At 42.5% G+C, this 21,965-nt stretch overlaps 1 protein-coding gene across 2 annotated transcripts in view; it reads left to right on the top strand.

Annotated features, from left to right (window-relative positions):
* Positions 1-21,965, top strand: part of MAST4 (microtubule associated serine/threonine kinase family member 4) — a 614,194-nt gene that overhangs the window by 423,204 nt on the left and 169,025 nt on the right. Inside the window, exon 1 of one of the 2 annotated variants that reach the window (XM_052659093.1) lies at positions 14,443-14,840. The exons of the other annotated variant lie outside the window; for it this stretch is intronic. Coding sequence (XP_052515053.1) covers positions 14,749-14,840 — 92 coding nt within the window. The 5' untranslated portion in view covers positions 14,443-14,748. Of the gene's footprint in view, positions 1-14,442; positions 14,841-21,965 lie in introns of those variants that run through there. 2 annotated transcript variants of the gene reach the window in all.

Genomic DNA, 21,965 nt, shown 5'->3' with positions numbered 1-21,965 from the left:
CAGGAAATAACTGTTAAAATTTATACTGTGCTTTCATATGTATTAAAACCACAACAGCAGAAATAAAACTAAGATAGTTGCTTGTGATAATGATGTTCAGTTTTCTATGATGCCTATAAATCTTTTTTTTCTATATACATATATGATTTTATATGATTATAATCACAGTTGAATGTCTTCCCTTGTCTTTTTCAAGTTACGTATAACTATGCTAATGACCATGTTTGGTGGTGGCATAATGATTACACTTAAGTCTTCTACCCCTGATGCTTGTGTGGAAACTAGGAGACAGTAGAATCCACATCAGAGACTGCTAGCCCTTTCAGGGCAAGGGTTTGCATCCTCATGTCTGGATCTCCCTAGTGAAAAGCAGTGGGAGACGGGATGATGGCTGCTGCTCTGTGGGATCCTTGTCTCTGGGTTCTCACTGGCAGCATCATCCACTGAACTCAGACCCCTGCAGTCAGGGGTGGACTGTGCCCCACACCTACTCCTTGCTCCTTACTCTAAAAACTTCAATCCTCTTTAAAATGGAAACCCAGCTATATGGAGAAAAGGGAGCCTTGCTACACTGTTGACAGGATGGTAAATTGGTATAGCCACTGTGGAAACACAGGATAGAGGCTCTTTAAAAAACTAAAAGTAGACTTTCTGTATGGTCCAGCACTGCCAGTCCTGGGCATACATACAGGAAAAATGAAGACTCTGATTCAAAAAGATATATGCACCGCAGTGTCCATAGAAGCACTATGTACAATAGCCAAGACATGGAAGCAACTTAAATGTTCACCAGCAGATGAGTGGATAAAGAATATGTAAGATACATATTTATATAAATACATATGTATACACACAGACAAATATATGTTTATATACATACACATATGTATCAGTTCAGTTCAGTCGCTCAGTCGTGTCTGACTCTGTGTGACCCCATGAACCTCAGCATGCCAGGCCTCCCTGTCCATCACCAACTCCTGGAGTCCACCCAAACCCATGTCCATCAAGTCGGTGATGCTATCCAGCCATCTCATCCTCTGTCATCCTCTTCTCCTCCTGCCCTCAATCTTTCCCAGCATCAGGGTCTTTTCCAATGAGTCAGCTCTTCGCATCAGGTGGCCAAAGTATTGGAGTTTCAGCTTCAGCATCAGTCCTTCCAATGAACACCCAGGACTGATCTCCTTTAGGATGAACTGGTTGGATCTCCTTGCAGTCCAAGGGACTCTCAAGAGTCTTCTCCAACACCACAGTTCAAAAGCAACAGTTCTTCATTGCTCAGCTTGCTTTATAGTCCAACTCTCACATCTACATGACCACTGGAAAAACCATAGCCTTGACTAGACAGACCTTTGTTGGCAAAGTAATGTCTCTGCCTTTTAATATGCTGTCTAGGTTGGTCATAATTTTCCTTCCAAGGAGTAAGCGTCTTTTAATTTCATGGCTGCAGTCACCATCTGCAGTGATTTTGGAGCCCAGAAAAATAAATTCTGACACTGTTTCCACTGTTTCCTCATCTATTACCCATGAAGTGATGGGACTGAATGCTATAATCTTAGTTTTCTGAATGTTGAGCTTTAAGCCAACTTTTTCACTCTCCACTTTCACTTTCATTAAGAGGCTCTTTAGTTCTTCTTCACTTTCTGCCATAAGAGTGGTGTTATCTGCATATCTGAGGTTATTGATATTTCTCCCGGCAATCTTGATTCCAGCTTGTGCTTCCTCCAGCCCAGCATGTCTCATGATATGCTCTGCATATAAGTTAAATAAGCAGGGTGACAGTATATAGCCTTGACGTACTCCTTTCCCAATTTGGAACCAGTCTGTTGCTCCATGTCCAGTTCTGACTATTGCTTCCTGACCTGCATACAGGTTTCTCAAGAGGCAGGTCAGGTGGTCTGGTATTCCCATCTCTTTCAGAATTTTCCAGTTTATTGTGATCCACACAGTCAAAGGCTTTGGCATAGTCAAGAAAGCAGAAATAGATGTTTTTCTGGAACTCTTGCTTTTTTGAATATCCAGCAGATGTTGGCAATTTGATCTCTGGTTCCTCTGCCTTTTCTAAAACCAGCTTGAACATCTGGAAGTTCACGTTCACGTATTGTTGAAGCCTGGCTTGGAGAATTTTGAGCATTACTTTACTAGCATGTGAGATAAGTGCAATTGTGTGGTAGTTTGAGCATTCTTTGGCATTGCCTTTCTTTGGGATTGGAATGAAAACTGACCTTTTCCAGTCCTGTGGCCACTGCTGAGTTTTCTAAATTTGCTGGCATATTGAGTGCAGCACTTTCACAGTGTCATCTTTCAGGATTTGAAATAGCTCAACTGGAAATCCATATACATACAATAGAATATTAGTCCTTAAAAACAATGAAATGATGCCATTTGTAGGAATATGGATGGACCTAGAGATTATCATACTAAGTGAGGTAAGTCAGAGAAAGACAAATATCGTATGATATCACTTATATGTGAAATCTAAAAAAATGATACAAATGAAAAGCAGAAATAGACCCACAGACATAGGAAAAAACTTAAGGTTACCCCAGGGGAAAGGACAGGGGTAGAGGTAAATTAAGAATTTGGGATTAACAGATATATACTATGATATATAAACTAGGTAAATAGCAAGGACCTACTGTATAGCTCAGGGAACTATATTGAATACCTTGTAATAACCTGTAATGGAAAAGAACCTGAAAAAGAATATTTTTATACACATATGTCTGTATAACTGATTCACTTTGCTATACACCTAAAATGTTATAAATCACCTATACTTGTAAACCCAACTAAATGTAAACCCAACTAAATAGTCACATCTTCCAGACTAAAACACCAACTGAAACATTTCTTCTTAGCTAAACTCTCAGAAGGGATTGGTTGACTGTGGAAGAAGGGCAGGACTGAGATGTAGGGGTGAGTATTTGCCAAAGAGGAAGAGCGGGGCAAGGATGGGAGATGGACGGAGGAGGCCGGTGGTCAGATGCGGCGCACATGTGTCTGTTCAACCTTCCAGCTCCTCCTAAACAGGATGGACGGTTTGGCTGTGGACGTTGACATAGCTGAGCTGGTAGTCCCAGGCTGTGCGGTGGTCATCGCAGGCTGCTCATCTTGAGCACTACTGCTGTGGCACTCTCAGTTCTTCTCTGATCACAGCAGTGGGTTATTTATGCTGATCATGTCCCCAGTAAGACTGAGTTTCCAGCCTCAGGTGAAAGTCACCCTGCCCAAGTTCCAGTTTTAATCACTTTTTTCAAGCAAGACAAAGTAACTCTTTATTTCAGGCATATTTGTTGTGAAGTAAAAAGCTACTTTTTACTTGTTGGACAGACTTTAATTTTTTGGGCTCCAAAATCACTGCAGATGGTGAATGTAACCGTAAAATTAAAAGACGCTTACTCCTTGGAAGGAAAGTTATGACCAACCTAGACAGCATATGAAAAAGCAGAGATATAACTTTGCCAACAAAGATCCGTCTAGTTAAAGCTATGGTTTTTGCAGTAGTCATGTATGGATGTGAGAGTTGGACTATAAAGAAAGCTGAGTGCTGAAGAATTGATGCTTTTGAACTGTGGTGTTGGAGAAGACTCTTGAGTGTCCCTTGAGAGTCTCCCTGCAAGGAGATCCAACCAATCCATCCTAAAGGAGATCAGTCCTGAATGTTCATTGGAAGGACTGATACTGAAGCTGAAACTCCAGTACTTTGGCCACCTGAGGCGAAGAACTGATTAATTGGAAAAGACCTTGATACTGGGAAAGATTGAAGGCGGGAGGAGAAGGGGATGACAGAGGATGAGATGGTTGGATGGCATCACCAACTCAGTGGACATGAGTGTGAGTAACCTCTGGGAGTTGGTGATGGACAAGGAGGCCTGATGTGCTACAGTCCATAGGGTTGCAAAGAGTCGGACATGACTGAGCGACTGAACTGAACTGAGAAAGCTACTAGTGTTTTTTGATTCGTTAATGAGTTTTAAAAATCTGTCTAAAAATCAGAGATTTCTATTGTTCTTTTCATTAATCATCATGAAGGCTGTCAATAATGGCAGTGAATTAAAAAAACATCCAACCAATTGACAAAAACCAAGATGGTTTTAGAAGTATCCCCCTAGCGCTTGTGGGTAGAAACCGATAAGCTTTCTATTAGGGAACAAAAAAAAATAATCAGTTTAGTTTTTTTTTAAAGCTAACTTTAGAAAATAACATATATGGTTCACACATTCTTCTGAATACCTAATGTGTACTTTTGAGTTATACACAGATGAATAGAAACTGACCTTGTACTCGGAGAGCTTAAAGCCTAGTGGAGAGCTGGACCTATTTATACAGACAATGGTGCACAGTAGAATGACTGCTTAAAAGAGGCGTATATATGCATAAAATTCATTGGCAATTCAGGAGGAAAAACAGTTAGGCCTGCGGGAGAAAGTTAGGCAGGCTGTGCTGGAGAGGTGACCTTATAGCTCACACTTGAAAGATGAGCACAAGTTTTCCAGGCAGAGGAGGTGGAAACTCTAGAAACAGGGAACAGGATGTGCCAAGGCAATGAGGTATGGCAGAGCTACTGTGTCTGGGGAGCTTAAAGTAATTCAATATTTCTGACAGGTACATATTTTAGTCTCATTGGAGCATAAACCACAAAGAGGCACACATCAAAGGATGAGGCAGAAGAAATGACAAGGGAGTGCACCATAAAGTCTTCCATTTAAAGAGGTTTTGATTTTCTTAGGAAAAACCTCTAAAACTTCAGTGTATGTGAGAATCCCCTGGGCACTTTGATAGGATGCACATTCCTGGGCTTCATGCTCTGAAATCCTGAGTCAGTGGGTTTGAAGATGCCTGCATGAATGTGAATTTCTAACAAGCTCTCTACGTGATTCAAGGATGGTAGGTAGCACAGGCACCAGGCTTGAAGAAATGTTACTACATGAGTGGGGAGCCACTGAACCTTGTTGCACAGGGCGTGAGATGATTGTGTGCGTCCACTGGAGCTGCGCAGCTTTGGAAGAATAATTTGGAGGGGGAGCAGGGAGAGAAGGGTATTAATCCAGGCAGGAAGTAACGGAGGGCACGACCAGGGTGTGGCCAGTAGGGAGGAAACAGGAACATCCATTCTTCTTCAGCACTTTAAATACAGTAAAACTTTCCCAATCTATTTTTCTCCCATTTTCTTTTTTTTTTTTTATGAGTTTTTTGGTTGGGGTATAGTTGCTTTACAGGTTCCCAGGTGGCTCAGTGAGTAAAGAATCCACCTGCAATGCAGGAGAGGCAGGAAACACAGGTTCAATCCCTGAGTCAGGAAGATCCTCTGGAGATGGGCATGGCAGCTCACTCTAGTATTCTTGCCTGGAGAATCCCATGGACAGAGGCGCCTGGCAGGCTACAGTCCATGGGGTAGCAAAGAGTCAGACATGACTGAAGTGGCTGAGCACACACATACGCATATTTGCTTTATAATGCTGTGTTTCTGCTGTGCAACAACCTGAGTCAGTTATATGTATACATACTTTGACCCCATTTTCTCATTTTCCAAACTAGTGTATTTTTCTGCCATCTTAAGTGGGGCTTGCTCTTTCCTCTTCTGCCGTGTACATGTCATCTGGCCTTACTTTTCTTTAACCTTGATATATTAACATTCTTTAGAAGTCTGTGTTCTAAGAGTCGCTGGTAGAGATAATCCTTGTTTCATGTTGATAGATGTTCATCCATCTCTCATCTTTCACTATAATGGATGACATGATGGTTTTTTGTTATAGCTCTTATTAACCAGGAAAACTTATTTCTGAAAGTTTGTTGATCCCTATGAACATTAATATGGTTGTCTTCTCTGACATGTATGACAATACATTGATTCAAAGACTATTTCAATAGTTGGCATCAGAAACTTGGTCGTACTCTTTCATACTTTAGACTCTAGCCAAGTAAAGACAGTAAAATCTGAATTATCTAAGCCTCATTAAATATAATGTTTGTATGTGTTGGTGAGAGGTGATCCCAAATTATAGCTAATATAATTCTTTGAAATTATGAACATCATTTTTTATGGCACACATATTTGGCTAATATTAAAACTGAGCTTGCTTTCAAGAGTATATGATTTTTCTGAGCCATGAAAGAAGAAAGCTTTTATCTACAGCCCAGTGGAGTGAAGCAGGTCTGGAATTCAAAACTGTTCACATAAAATGCACAGCCTAACGAATCTGCAAGTAATAACATATATATTCAACCCAAAACAAAACTCTGTATGGATTTATAACCCAGTCAGCTTTGCAAATATCCATTTGTCCAGTTGCCATAGTCAGGTAAGAATTTATATATGGAAAAGAGATATTTTTCATTTTTATTTATTATTCTTTTTTAAAGAGCAATTTTGGTATTTATTTATAAGGCTTGTAGCCTGGTGGGCTGCTGTCTACGGGGTCGCACAGAGTCAGACACGACTGAAGCGACTTAGCAGCAGCAGCAGAGCTTTTACATAATGCGTTAATTTTGTTTGTCAAAAATAGCAATCAAATTTTATGAAATTTCAGAGTGAAAGTGTGTGTTTCTTAAATTTGTAAAACCTCAAAATATTTGTAAATTCTCAGTAACTTGAACTTTCATTTCCTATTAAAAACGGCAATTAAAAAAATAATATACGTTTTTTACTAAAAAGTATAAAGAGGAATAAAATTAACCATAATCCCATACTCATAACTGTCCACTAAAAATGCTTTGTTTATTTCCATCTCTTTTATTCATGTACATTCATACTTACTATGTTGTAAATAACTTAGCTCATAGAACTCTTGTTTTTTCCTTTTTTAAAATAGACCTATTTCAAGAGCATTTCCCATTTGTTACATATTTTTACAAAGCGTTGTTTTAGCTTCCTACGGCCATTGTGACAAATTCCAACAAAGTGGCTTAGGACAACATATATTTATTCTCTTAGAATTCTGAGATCGTAAGTCTAAAATCACTTTCACTACGCTGAAATCAAGGTGTTAGCAGGGCTGAGATCCCTCTAGAAACAAGGAGGTCAGTTTGCTTCTGTGCCTTTTCCAGATACTGGAACTGAATTCCTTGTTTCCTTTGCTCCTTCCTCTGTCTTCAAAACTATCAGCATAGCATCTAGCTTCAGTGTCATATGACATTCTTCTGTAATCAAATCTCCTGCCTCTCTTTTATAAGACATTTGTGATTACATTTAGGGCCCACCTGGATAATATAGGATAATCTCCTTGTTGCAATATCCTTAATTTAATCACATCTGCAAAATTTCTATTAAGGTAACATATTCACAGATTAAGGAATTAGAACTTTCTATCTTTGGAAGGCATTACTCTTTCTACCACAGTGGTCTTTATTGGCTTATAGTATTTCATTTTATGACTGTTTCAATATTTATTAAAAGTTGCCCTTATCTTGTACCTTTGGGTTTTTTCCAGTGTTATACTATTATGAGGGATTCTAAGATTAATTTTCATATGCATAGATTTTTGTGTGTTCAATTTTATTTGTATAATTTCTAGATGTGGAATTAGTTCAAATATATATGTGTATATCATTTATGTGTCTATATGCACATATATACATTTGTATGTATCTGTGTATATGATATATAAATGCACGTGCTTATGTGTAGCGTGTGTGTTTTCATTCTCCAGATTACTTTCCAAAAAGTTGGTAAAGCATATTTATCTCCTTGTGCTCTCACCAGCATTCACTATTATCTTTTTTTAGTCTTTTCCCATTAAACAGGTAAAAAGTACCTGATTGTTGTTTTAATTGTATTTCTATGATTTATCAGATAAACAGGTAAAAAATATCTGATTGATGTTTTAATTGCATTTCTATGGTTTATAAAAAGTGAAGAGGTTACTGCTTTTTATGCTTAACACATTTATTCTCTGATGAATTAATATTTCTTTAAAATTCTTTATCTTCACTGACATACTATCCTCTCATTTGTGGAATAATTTGAGTCAACTTTAACAATGGAACAAAATTCTGATTGCTGCAGAGGTTCATGGTTTCTACCCCTGTCTGTATATGCTCCCTATATGGTACTTGAATGGGAAATTCTTATCTCTGATTTTAATGGGATCATTTTCTATAACTTTAGATGTCTGACCTGGAAAAATATTCAAGAAAAGAAGACCTGATAAATTAACCTTAATCTTATATTACAGAAAGGTCTTAGTGTCAGCTACTAAAGGGCTAAATATAACCACAGTGACCCACTTAATTGACACTTCTTATAATTGCACTGTAATTCATGCTTAGGAGCTGGATGAGAAATGATGTACCTTAGACCAAGCTTCTGGATCAAGAAACACCGTGTCCTTGAAGTTAACTCCAGACTGACAGTCTAATGCAATGATTAGTATCTAAGGTTCACTGTTACTCAAAAAGCATTTTGCATTTCATACAAACCAATTGCACACATATTTACATGTGTCCACATATATACAACTACATATATATTAGTCACCTGGTCGTGTCCAGCTCTTTGTGACCCCATGGAGTGTAGCCAGCCAGGCTTCTCTGTCCATGGAATTCTCTAGGCAAGAATACTGGAGTGGGGTGCCGTTGCCTTCTCCAGAGGATTTCCTGGACCCAGGGATCAAACCCAGGTTTCCTGCACTGTGGGCAAATTTTTACCATCTGAGCCGCCAGGGAAACTCGCCACTACATATGCATGGCCTCTTTTCTGAGATTTTGAAATCTGAGACAGTAGACCTTCTTAACAGGCACGGCATATATGGATAATATTATGGGCTCATGAAATTCAAAGAATAGTAGACAAAAGAAGCTTTTCAAAACATAGATGGGGTCAATCTTCATAATATCAGGATTCTAGACCTAACATTGCTATCAAGTATCTTTCTTACCCTGAGCAAATCCTTCTCCCCTGTCTCCCTTAACATTCATTCTAATGGTTGTATTGAGGATTAAAAGATAGCAATACAGCCTTGCCCTCATGGAGTTCTGAGGGGAACTCATCTGCAAATGTGCAGATACTGATATGGTGGGGGAACACTTTTTCTGCACGAGCTCTCAGGAGCAGAGCCCAGTAGAGGGATACCTAAGCCAGTAGGGGTAAGGAGGCTTACAGGAAGGTTGTCTGGGGTAAGTGGCAAGGAAGTTTGGTCATAAAGCGGTCAAGGAGTTAGCCTTCCTATTTGTCAGACGATGGCCTTGGTCTCTAAGCACTACTCTCAGTTCCATAATTGGATTGCTTAGCTCTGTTGGAGGCCAGTGGTTTTGGGTGGAGAGGCACACTCTTATCTGGTTTTCTCCCAGTAGTTTCCCTCCTACAGGATGAACCTTTCCAGCTCTGTAAAGATGACACATTTTCTAGCAGCCTAACTCCTCTCCCAGGGGGACATTAAGCTATGGGAATTCTCCCAGAACCTTCCCTGGCTTGAGAATCTACGATAGGGTACACAGAGTGCAGCAGTAACATGCTTACAATCAGTGACTTTGGTCCTGCATGTTCAAATCCCCTTATCTTTCACACAAATCAAGGAGTCACTAATTTGGGAGGAAAAATGCATTTCCCATGTCTATTTGTTCTCTCCTCTTTGATTTTGTGAAGTTCTTGGTTATTTGCCACATTTTCTGCACCTTTAATTCTTCTGGAATCCAGGGAATACCTGAGGAAAATATCACATTCTCTTCCTCGTCTGCCTGCCTTTCTGTCTTTCCCCTCCTGGACCTTGTCCTTTGACCTGCTCTTGGGGATTATGTAGTTCTCTACTTAACCTATCAGGAAAGAGAAATCAGTTGTATTTGGTTTATCTATTGTTTTATCTATTCCTTTTAGAAATCTGAATCTCTCTTACCTTGTGATATTGTTTAAACATGTTTTTTAATATTCCTGGCACTATGTAACCCCGATTATTATTCATCTTGTGGCTTTGCAGCATCAGATCTATCCTTACAAGTTAATTTTCATTGATCCTTTTATCTTCCTTCATATTTTAGCAATGGAAGCAAAAATCTTTGCTTAGTAGTTCCAGAAGAGCTTTCTTACAACTTGTTCCCACTGATTCAACTTTCTTCACATTTCTGGCCCAGTTTTTGATTTTTTTTTCTTAAGAGGTACAGTGATTACAAGGATGGCTCATTCAGGATGGGCAATTTGCTCTTCATACTCCTAGACTCAAACTCTTCAAGACAGCATTTAGAAGATGACAAAAGTCCACCTGTAGGTATGGACAGCCCAGGGGATGCAGTCACTCTGGGTACTCTGATGATAACGTTGGACAGAGATCAAAGTTAATGTGCAGCAGAATTCCCAGACCAGGCCAAGATCAGAATACATTTGGAAACTCATTAGGAACTCCACTTGCCTTGGTGTCTTTTCACTGGACATGGCCTTGTGGCAAGGGTGATAGGGCGGGGAGCTAACAGCTTCCTAGCCTCACACCTATACTAGAAAACTGAATCTCCTGTAGGGCCTAAGTTCAAGGCGAAGTCCCAGGGATATTATCCTTAATGCTGTTCTATGTAAAGTGGTGGAAACCCTACTGAATGAACATGGGTCAGAGGGTGGGGTTTAGACAGAAGAATTAAGTCTGCAAAAAGGATCTGGAATTTTTTATATTAGGAGAAGGTGAATAGTGAAGAATTTGACCCTTCTTTAAATGCTTACTTCATCTTTAACATTTCAGGAGCATGACAAGCTTATTTTTCAATTTCATTCACCTTTCTCATAAAAACAATGACTGATAACATCAAACTGATTAAATGAATGAGTATTCTGAATCACAAAGCTTGTCCACTGCTGTATAGGCTTAGTTATTGTGCAATAAGTAGAAAATCTTACTGAATATTTGTATAGTGACCATAGACCAGCTGTAGTCTTAAGAATTTCCAATAATCTCAGTTTCTTCTTAGTTCTGTGGCCAGAGTTTGACTGCCTTTGCAACTAAAATATACTTTAGTTTCTACACATGTAATTATTTTGTCTGAATAAAAATGTCAGTAGTTCTGACAATTTTAATTCTTGTATTTGCTGACTGCATTACCTTCTGAATCATAGGTTCCCAAATCAAGTCAAACAGGTTAGGAGACAAGCTACACTTCAGTGTCACACCTACTCCTACTCTTAAAGGAGTGTGGGAATATATTAGCCACTTTCACTGTATTAACTAGTTCATTTCCAGCTCTTCACACACTTTACCAATTTTTACTTTTCATCTTGGATACAACCCCAATTCTCGAAGACTTTGAAGTGCAAAAAAGTTAAAGTATACTTTAAACATTTAAAGTAAACATTAAAAATATTCAGGTCTTTACCTATTCCTTTGAGAATCTGCATGGCAGAGTCCCCGAAATGTACAAGGTGGAGATAGTTACGACATCTGCTGCCCACAGACCAGAATGTGTGTCACTCAGTCAAGGGAAGAAATTCATGTTTTATATCACTGATGTATCCAACTTACTGTTGTCATCTTTGTGGTGTTGCCCACATGCGTAGACTTTTCTGGAAGGACCATGGAGGATATGAGAGCTGGTGGCACAGAGTTGCCCCAGCATTGAGCCATTCCGAATTTGACTCTCACCCACTGCCTCTCCTTCAGTTTGCCTCTCCTGTAACACCCACACAGTAAGTCCTTGTTGTTTCAGCCTTTTTCTTCTTTGCACTTGAAGATCCTTCCAAACGGTAATGATCTCAGTATCCAAGGACAGCTGTTGCTAGCTTCTTAAGTCTTTTCCACATGCATCAGGGTCCTTCCACCCCGTAATTGATGTAGCACAGTTTCAAATCTCCTTTCACCAGCTTCATTGTTCTTCCCTGGGCAGCCTCTGATGTGTAATTATCCGGACACCTAAAAAGGGAGCACAGAACATTTTGGGGGCTTATCTTTGGGGATGGGGTGGGGGGTAGGATTCAAAGAGAGTTTACCCTGGATTTGACTGTGACATTTCTTAGAGCCGTGTTAAGACCCGAAGGATGTTACCCTAACCACTGTTTCCAGTTACAGAATATAGATAAAAATGAGTCAATAAGAGAAAGTCTTTAGAATTTAAAAATATCCTCATGGGCTTCTTTAAAATTCAAGATTCTTTGAGTAAATCAATAGACCTGCTAAAACTGATAAATTTCAGGGCATCTGAAGAGAAAGAATAGATACCTGAACATCTGAAGTATCCCCATTCAAAAAGCATGTCTTGAATGCTTATATAAATCAGGAACTGTCAGACTGTCGAAATACAGAGATCAATAAAACATGACTTTAGCCTTGAGGAAGCTCACAGACTAATAAGAAAGACAGCAGTAAACAGTCAGTTGTAATACAGTGTGACCAGCACCCCCGGAGAAGCATGTTCAGAGCACCATGGAAGCAGAGAGTACGCTGTGGTGTGCCCTCTGCTCCAGGCTTGCATCTCTCCAGCATGGTATTCTTTTAGCTTCTGCATATTGCCAACATTTATGTGTGTTGTGTTCTAGACACTGCATGAAGGGCTATATGTATGTCATCTCATTTATGTGTGTGAACCTCTTAGACCTTGGTCCTGTCATGGACCCTATACAAATAGGGAAAGTGGGCAGACATTAACTGACTTGCTTAGGGTCATAGTAAGTGTTGGATCCAGAATTCAAACCCAGGGATTTTGCTCTTAACCAATATTCTATACTACTTTATTAGAGAAAGCTTTTATCTAGAGTGGTAGTTCTCAACCAGGAGCCATTTTGTCGTCCAAGGAACTTATGGCACTGTCTGCAGATATCATTGAACATCACAGCTGCTATCTAGTGGGTAGCAATCAAGGAGGCTGCTAAATACCTCCAATGCACAAGACAGCCCCCCTCAGACAAAAAAATTAGCCTAAAATATCAGTAGTGCTGAGGTTGGGAAACTGCTCTGGAGTATGGTACCATCTCTGTGTAAGCCTTTAAAGATATTTTTTGAATATTTAAAACCATTTTTTTAAAAGAAGCTGGGGCAAAAAATATTGGGCCCAGTTCCTAAGTATCTGATGAAGTGTATTTTGCCACATAAAATTGAGAAAATATTGTAGTCTTTGTTCACTCTTATAGATTTCAAGGATCTGAGGAGGCCCTGAGAGTTTGAGGAGATAATTCATAAGAAAGCCCTGGATGAGAATTATCAGAAATTTTTAGCGTTCTTGGGGTGATAATATATCTGTGGGTAACCAGAATTAGATAAAGAATACATCCTAAACCAGACTCCTGTTTTGTTCACCCGGCTCCCTTGTCAGTTGGCCACCTCCATTGCCTTTTTCTTCACCTTTCTAAGAGTTGGACACAAGGTAGTGACTGGACTGAACAACAACATATATTTCTGTAAGCAAGTTTGTTTCAGTATTTACTGGATGAAGTAAACCATCTTTTTAAGTGTTATTTTTGCTTAGACATTTTTTAAAAAATTGGTATTTCTTGCCCTATTACACCAGATTTGAGGCAGATAATTTAAATTCTAATGTTTTCTTTATATAAGAAAATCATAACCATTGGTAGGTTTGGGGAGTAATTTGAATACTGTGGCTTTCTTGGAAATGAATAACAACACTGATCCAACCTCCCCTTCATTCCTTCCTTTCAAGCTCTTAACATTCCTGGCAGGAAAATGATTCTAGCATTGGTTTACTGAATGCCAGGCAGTGTCTTCACAGGTAGTGGCTGACCAGTCCCGAGATTGAGATTGCGAGAAGCCACACATACGTGCATTGCGGCAATTCATCAAATGGACGTAAACTCGTAAATTCAGTTTACTGAGGTTTTAGGTGAGTGTGGCATCCCCTTGGCGTGCTTTTTCTACGCAACCAACAGCGTCTCTTGGCAAAGAGTCATTACTGACTTCCTCAGAGCGTTTTCCTGATGATCCAGTCTGCAGTGACTCACGCACCAGCCTCCAGGTGTGCGCGGCATTCTCCACCCGGTTCCGGGTTGCGCTGGGTCTGTTTATGTAGAGGGGAGGACTCGTGAGGGGTGAGGGGCTGGGGACGCGGGGGCAGCTGGAGATGCTGGGGGTGCTCACGCACCGGTCTCGCCTGCCGCCTTTCCCATGAGGCCCCGCTCCTCAGGGGAGTGTCTGCGCTGGGACCGGTCCCCGCCGCCCGGCCCCTTCCCGCCGAGGCTGCACAAAGGTGTCCGGCTGGAGTGCGCCAACAGGCCAGCTTTCTCAAAGTGCTTTTAAGTTTCCCTTTTTTTTTTTTTGAGGAGGGGCGAAGAAGAGGAGCTTTTTCCATTTACATTCCTTTCCTTGTATGTAGATACCGAGAGGAAACTCAGCACTGGGCATGTTCGGATGTTGAATGGTTTTGCTGATAAGCAACCAGCCCTCCCGGAACCAAAGACTTAAAATAGTCGTCACCCCTCCCCATCCCCACCCCCCCGCAGGAGCTGCAAATGGTATCTGCCAAACAGATGACAAAGTACCTTGGACTAAATCACACACAGACAGCATTTTGAGCCGAACGCACGGCCAAACTCGTGAAATTACTGTTTATAGCTGGCCGAGGCTGACCAGGAGAGGGCAAACCCAAGAGGAAATAAGTTTCCTGAACCTCGGAGAAATGGCTGTGTGTTAATTAAAGGCTAGGACGGGCACTTCTCACTCACGAACCAAGTTTTTCTTGAGATCACAGTTCGCAGCACGTTTCCTCTGGAGGGAGTGAGTAGATAATTGGGATCTTTTTGTCTTTTTTTTTTTCCCACCTCTCCTTTTTCTCTCCTCTCCGTTTTGGTCTGATGGCCTCGAACCCGCAGTGAATTGAAGCGAGAAAGAAATGGATATGTCTGACCCCAATTTTTGGACTGTGCTCTCAAACTTTACTTTGCCTCATTTGAGGAGTGGGAACAGGCTTCGGCGAACACAAAGGTAAAAACGCGGGGGTTCCTTTTTGCCTTGCAGAGGGAATTGAATGCTTTGGCTTCAGAGGCTGCCCGACGGCCTGGGCCCCCTTAGCAACTGGGGTGTTGTTGATTGGGTAACAGTTTGAGAAGTTTATACTCTGCCAGGGGTGCCCTGGCTCAGGTGTTCCCTCCTCCTTGCGGATTTCCTGGCTCATCCTGATAAATGTGGTTTTTCGGAATTCTCTTTCTGAAATGTGGAGAATCGGGACCTGGAGTTGTGAGTGGTGGGAAGAGCAGGGAAGCGGGAAGAGATACTTGCTCACTCTCTTTGATCTGATCACTTGTCCATTTCATTCACTGCATTGTGGGAGCTTCTGCTTCTCTGTGTAGAGCCTTTCAGATGCTCCCTCTGCTCTATTAAATATTTAACCTTTATACAATGGACATGTCCAATGCAAAGATAGCTCAAGTTTTCCTGTTTCAAGTTGTCTGCTTAAAGAGATAAGTCTGCATAACTTTGCATTTTATTTTTTAAATTGATTTGCTGACATGTATTTCTGGTACAAGACTGGCCTTTTCATTTTGTAACATGTATCTATTAGAGTAGGTGAAAAGAAAAAAGATTTTTTAAATCAAGGTAAAGCTCAAGCCACAAGTGAAAGGCAGTTGAGAGTTAGTTGCTGACAGTTGGGTGAAAGAAAATGATTTTAAAGGAGGCGTGCCTCCTCTCTCTGCATTTGTGTCCAGCACAGGTAGCTGGCATGATTGTGGTTTTAGAGGGGTACACCCTCTGAGTTGTGTAAGTACAGATTTCTTTGTTTTTCTTCAGAACTTGCCTTGAACATACACGTGAACACACACAAGGCCACGGTGCAGTCAAATAAACAGGATGCTTGGCTATCAGATTGGAGATGCATAATCTCTGTGCTCCAGTGTTTAAAGAACACAGGAAAAGGATTCATTCTGTTTGGTTGTACCAGTAACTTTTTGCAGCGTTAGTGCAGATAGGTGATACTTTGGAAAGCTTAGCAGTTTTTCCTTTTCACCTCTCTCATGGTATTTCTTAAATTTCAAAAGTGTCCTGGAATACACTGACGTATGCTATTTATATACGTGCATATATACATATAGATAAATACGTGTGTGTGTGTGTGAGAGAGAGAAAGGGATCGCATCAGTTTGTAAGTCATACCTTTGCATGTCACTTGAACGATGTTGGTACCACTAAGCCACGTGATGATCTAAAGCTGTACCTTTTAAATAGGATGGCTGTGTTTTCTCATCTTGCTACAGTGTTCAGAGAGAGAGAGACTCTTTTGGTGTTGGTCATTTTTGTACAGGCTGTGTCATTCACACATCAGACCCCCCCAAACAATGGATCAGTTGAAGAGATACCTACTGTAGTGGAACCAGGCCTCTACTCCTCATGGCAGTAAATCCTGTGACTTGTGTGTCAGGAGTCTTAACCGTGGCTAAGGGATGTAGCCTGGGCTGTGAAGCAGCTGCTGCTCTCACCTGGAGCCACTTCTGGGCGAGAGAAGTCTGCTCTGACATCATGCCTGTGTGTCTGAAACCAAGGAGCAACTGGAGTGTTTCCTTCCCGTACCTACCTGTTGGATGGATAATACCATCCAAACACATAAAGGACTCTCAGGCTGGTCCGACCACGGCCTTAGGGCAGTACCTACTCAGCCCAGAACACCCCATTTGAGACAGCCCGCCCTGGCAGAGAGCCTCAGTTCTAAAGAAACTTGGGTTCTTCCCAGCCAGATGAGAGTGTGGGAGGGCTGTGTCCGTTCCCCAAGTCATGGGCCCGCACCTTCAGTTTCGTGATACAGAGAGAGAGGTGGAATTTCTTCCCTCCCTTCTCAGAATAGAGGTTGCCACAGCCTGTTTGTTAACTGGGGATTTCCAGGATTCACAGGGTTTGGAAATTTGTATCCTGAAGTTCATCTCTAGATACACCTACTTACAGGTTTCCCAGGGCCCCAGCTGCTTTCTGTTTATTATGTAGGTTTGGGAAGATGAAGGGCAGGTGTCCCTCTCTCCGGGTCAGTGTATGTGGCTGTTGCCTTCTCTTATTATACAGCAGTCAATTCTAGCTCTGTGTCCTTTCTCCTTTTGTAAGGACACGAAACCTATGCTTGTAGGATGACTCTTCCCCTTCGGTGACCACCCTTAACGGCCCTCAGTCCTTCTCCTCTATGTGCCATGTTAGGAGTCTTAACCGTGTCTAAGGGACATGGTTTCTTACCGCACTGATCAGCTTCGCTAAGTCTGCCCTTTGAAGAGGACCTCTCTATTCCCAGGTTGCCTGCGCCTTTTGCCAGCCTCGCTGAGGGTGTGCCCAGTGTCAGGGTGAGGATGCCTTGCCCTCATCCTCAGCTGGGTGTGCCTGAGCCCTTGAAACAGCTCTCCTGCCCAAGCCCGGCTGCTTCTCTGTACCTTTGCTTGCATATTTTATTTCAGCTGTTTCTTCTGATTACATTGTAATCCAAAGGACTTTGTGATAACCTTTTCTTCAGTATTAGCCTCTTGCATCTATCAAAGAATAAAATCCAGCTTTGAACCTGTGAATGAGTATCTTGGAGCGCCTCGGGATAGAACGTTTGGTACCTCTTAGACAAACGAAAGAGACGCTGAATGGTTTCCAGCTCTTCTCCTCAGTTTACGTCGTGGTAGAAATTGTCATCATGGAGGCCTTCGGGTTTTTGCCGGATCGCATCTGCTTTGCCATTCACCATGGCTCTACTTTGTCGGTTTGCGCTCTCATGGGAATGCTTTTAAGGTTTCTCTTCCGGCTCAAAGCTCTGTCTGGTTCATAACTCCTGAATTCTTGGGGAAAGGTCAGTTACAGACTGACCCTCAGACCTGATCTATTGAATGGGTCCTGATGCACTGAAAGCCTAACTTCGCTGTGCTACGTCCCAATGGTGATATTTTGTTCTCTTCATTCCTTTTTACCTGGCATGTGGCAGACACAGAGTTGTCTGGATGCAAGCTGATTTTGTTTGCTGTTTTGCTGTAAAGCCCACATTTCCATTGGTAATGGTTCCTTTCTTATGACTGGCTTTGCCTACCTATCCACCTCCCTCATTTCCTCAAGGTGGTCTTAATACAGCTATTCACCTGCTGCTGGGACAGAAATCTAGGCTCAATAAACAGGGTATTTCAACCAAAATGTGTTGTTTTAAACTGAAGTAAGAATTGCACTTTTTAGAGGCTGTGGATTTCATGGATCTTTGGATTCTCCATTCACTGGAGGATCCCCTTACAACTTAGAATGGGAAATAGTTTGCCTGCTTTGTGTTACTATTTGTTTGTAACATCTTTTCCTTTCTCGTTGAATTAAAAATTTTGAGGGAGGCAGGATCAAACATCTCTTTGGCTTCTATCTTTTATATGTCCACACTGTAAAAAAACACACACCATCTATTTATAAATGTTGCTGCTTGATTTTCTAGTGCACCCTCAGTTTTGTTGAAGTCTAGTGACTCTAGACGATGCTTGAATTTTAACCTTAATGGTAAGAAATCTGTCATGTTTTCTTTGGGCTTAAATGATAATCTCCAACCCTCAGGGACACCTCAGTCAGCACAATCCTACCCAGGCCATTGGGTAGTTTGTGACTCAGTTCATCATTTTGACTGAGGCTCCAAATGTATCTTTCTGAGAACCCTTGGGATAAAAGGGTGTTTCCTGTTTTGCTTTATTTTTGCTGAATTCACATTACTTAGCAGTTGCAATGAACAGCAGGTACGTTCGGGGATCTTTAACTGCTGTCGTTGTCAGAATGCATTGGACTTTTATGCATTCTGTGTCTTCTCTCCAGAAACATCTGGGGTGTTTGGTGAGTTTTTCTTGTTTTGAGCATGAATATATGTCTTTAAGAAGGACAGAATATGCTTCCTTCCTGCCCTGGCATGTCAGGTATTGGTTAACTCATGCTTACCCCTTTTTCAGAAAGCCCCGTTTAATCCACATTTATTGTGCATCTATTGTGTGCCCGGGCACTGTGACTCCAAGCTGAAAGTTGTAGGCATGCCTTCAGTGAAGGGGTACAGGTGAATCATTGCAAATCAGGGCGACTAGGAAGTATTTACCAGGTACACAGGAGCCGAGAGATGTACTACACAGAAAACCGTGGGGAAGTTTTGAAGGGTAGGTTGGCATTTATCAGATAGAAAGACAAGGCCTTCCCAAGGAGCAAGAGAAATGGTGTGTATGAAGGCATGGTAGCCTCAGCAACACAAAGTTCGAGGGATTATACATAGCTCAGTATTGCTGAAGCATAAAGAACCAGAAGCATAACTTGGTACTGCTGAAGCATAAAGTTTAAAGAGGCTATATAATAGAGCCCAATGGTTAAGAGGGTTGATCTGAAGCCAGTTTACTTGAGTTTGAATCTTTATTCTGTGATATTGTCTATTGAATTAGTTAACTTATTTGGAATTCTGTTGCTCTATCTACAAAATAGGGATAAGTACATTACTGATTTCACAGGATTGTTGTAAGATTAAAATATTTTCTTATATGTAAAATGCTGAGTGCAATGACTCACATATGAAAACTTTCAATAAACCCTAACTCTTGTTATGGTTACTGTCATTACAACGAGGGGATGAATAGTGCGCAGTGACTGAGGAGAGAGATGAGGCTCTAGGTATTTGTGGGCCTTGGCCTTTATCCAGTGGGAGAGAGGCACATGGGCAATGCTGGGGAGTTTTAGGTCTGAGAAAGGAGAGTGAGACCTCGAAACCAATGGATGAGTTATTGCAGTAGCCTTTTTAGAGGGTTTTGTAGGCCTGAGCAAAGAATGTGGTGAGATTACACCCTGAGAGCTACTGAGGATGTAAAGTTGGGAGAAGTTGATGAGTTGTTGGCTCTGAGGAATGAAGAAGGGTACCACAATGGCCCTGGGGGTTTTAACTTGGGGAAATGGAGACTCACCTGTACATATAAGACACGAGAGCTGGGACTTGTAGTCCCCCCTTGTGTCCCCAGAAGGAACAGTTCATCCGCATTGAGTGAACACCTGTCCTGTGCTGTGCTCTGGAGCAGCCGTTCGGTCATTCAGCCAGGACCAGTGGTCTGTGTCGGGCCAGGGATGGAGAGGCGAGCCAGGCAGAGGGCGTGGGCCTCAGAAGTAAGCCAGCATCTAAGGAAGTCAAGCGCCATGTGGTGGTCGCCGTGACCTGGAGGCTGTAAGCAAGAGCTGAGAGGAGAGAGTGACAGTGTGGAGTCTACTGTAGATAATGTGGTCAGGGAAGGTCTTTGAAGAGATGGTGTTTAAGAGAAGATCTAAAGGATGAGAAAGAGATGTGGGCGGGAAGACTTCGGGAGTAGGCATCTGGGAACAGTCAAGGCTTGGCGGCTGAGAAGACAGAGCTCCTAGGCAGGCCGAGTTGGGTTGTAGGTCCGGGGCCCTCGGGGAGGCTGGACCAGAAATAATAGGCTTGGAAGTCCTCATTAGGACCATGAGAAATGTGCTAGATGAATCTGTGGGAGAGCTGAAGATGTCCCACTGAAGGAAGGGGAAGAGATGGAGATAGGAAGTGGAAAGGAGATGCGGAGGAGAGTCCCCTCAGAGGGAAGGGAGTATTCTCACAGAGACCCCAAGGGAGAGACGAACCGAGGTGTGCATGTCTGAAGACTGGGGAGTCCTGGCTGACTTCACCCTGAACCCCGGCCGCAGAGGGATGGGGTAGGGGTCGGGAACGGAAGTGAAGTGAGGCGTCGGGACCGTGGGTGGCAACCACTCTGTGGGTAGCCAAGTCCAGCAGCGACACAGCCCCGCGTGCCAGCGTCTGCATGTTCACAGCTGGCCTGTCAGTCCTCTTCCCTGAATCATATCCCCTTACTCACTGTTGCTCACTTCACTGTCTGCCTCATCACCCAAATAGGCAATGACAGCTTCCTCTCCCCTCCCCTCTGGAAGCTCAGGTTCTTTCTCCAGCCTCCTGAGTTGTCTCCTTTCTGACGTGTTTTCAGTTGGAGCTGTTCTCTAGCTCCCCTCGGCCCCCTCATTGATTCTGCCAGAGCCTGTACCCGAGCTGAGGGTACAGACAGGCGGAGGGTATGCTGCCTCGTCCCCCTGCCTGTTCCACAGATGGCTGAAACCTGGTGCTCACGCCCGTGCTCTTGTCCTCTCCACGCCTGACCTGCAGTCCCTGCCCCTGCGTCTCTGCACCCATTCCCTCCCACTCCTTGCTTTGCCCAGGCCTGTTTCATAACTGCTTCCTTTCATCCTCCTTTCTTCATGCTCCTGACTGCGTTTTCCGCCGGCAGGACAGGCCTGCCCCTCACTGCAGGGCTTGCCCTTCCGTCCTCTCATCTTGTCTCTAGTTCTGACATGGACACTGTCTATGAGGCAGTCATGCCTGCACCCTTCCCGCAGCCTGATCAGGGGCACCCCTGGGGAAGCAGGGACCACTGAGAGCCCAGGCCAGGAGCTCCTCGCAGTGACTTGTGTGCAGCGCCCAGCTGCCCCACACCAGAGCAGCGTGTTCTCGGGTCTTCAAGCTGACCAGACACAAGGTCAAAGGATGTGGGCCAAAAATATACACATCTCAGAAATATTGCTTGAAACTTCCAGTGGGAAGTTTACAATAGGAGCTGACCGATCATTTGTTTTCCCCCTTGAATGTGTAGGTCTTTTGTGAGGGGAGAGGGAAGGAGTAAGAGGGAGGAGAGGAATGAGAGCGGGCACAGTGTGTGAGACTGCAAAAAGTAGATTTCAAAAGAAGTTCATTAAAAACAAGGCTTCAAATATGGAGCATATGTTCCCGGGGGAGGTGTGGGCTGTTGATTGCTTTAACAAGTCGACTCTGAAAGGGGTATACTTGTGTCTTCCCAAGTTCACAGTGAGGAGAGAGAACGTTACATGCTTTTTTGGCTCTGTTTGCTTCTCCTTACATATAGATTTTGTTATCAGAAACCCAAGCGATACCTTTAAAACAGGGGGATCATAAGCCTCAAGATAGAGACCATCTGCCTTCTGGGCTAAAAACCGACAAATGTTGGGGTTGAGACAGTGCCCCTTCACACAACAGTGTGAAGATGACTCATAGAGGAGAAGGCTTGGGGTAGGGCTTTATTCTGAATAATTTGGGAGAGTCCTCCTTGTATTGGTTAAACGGAAGTAGGCTGG

Source organism: Budorcas taxicolor, chromosome 20 (assembly GCF_023091745.1).
Source record: "Budorcas taxicolor isolate Tak-1 chromosome 20, Takin1.1, whole genome shotgun sequence".
In the NCBI taxonomy this organism is placed as follows: Eukaryota; Metazoa; Chordata; class Mammalia; order Artiodactyla; family Bovidae; genus Budorcas; species Budorcas taxicolor.
Note: the sequence above shows the minus strand (reverse complement) of the source record. Positions and strands in the feature narration are given on the sequence as shown.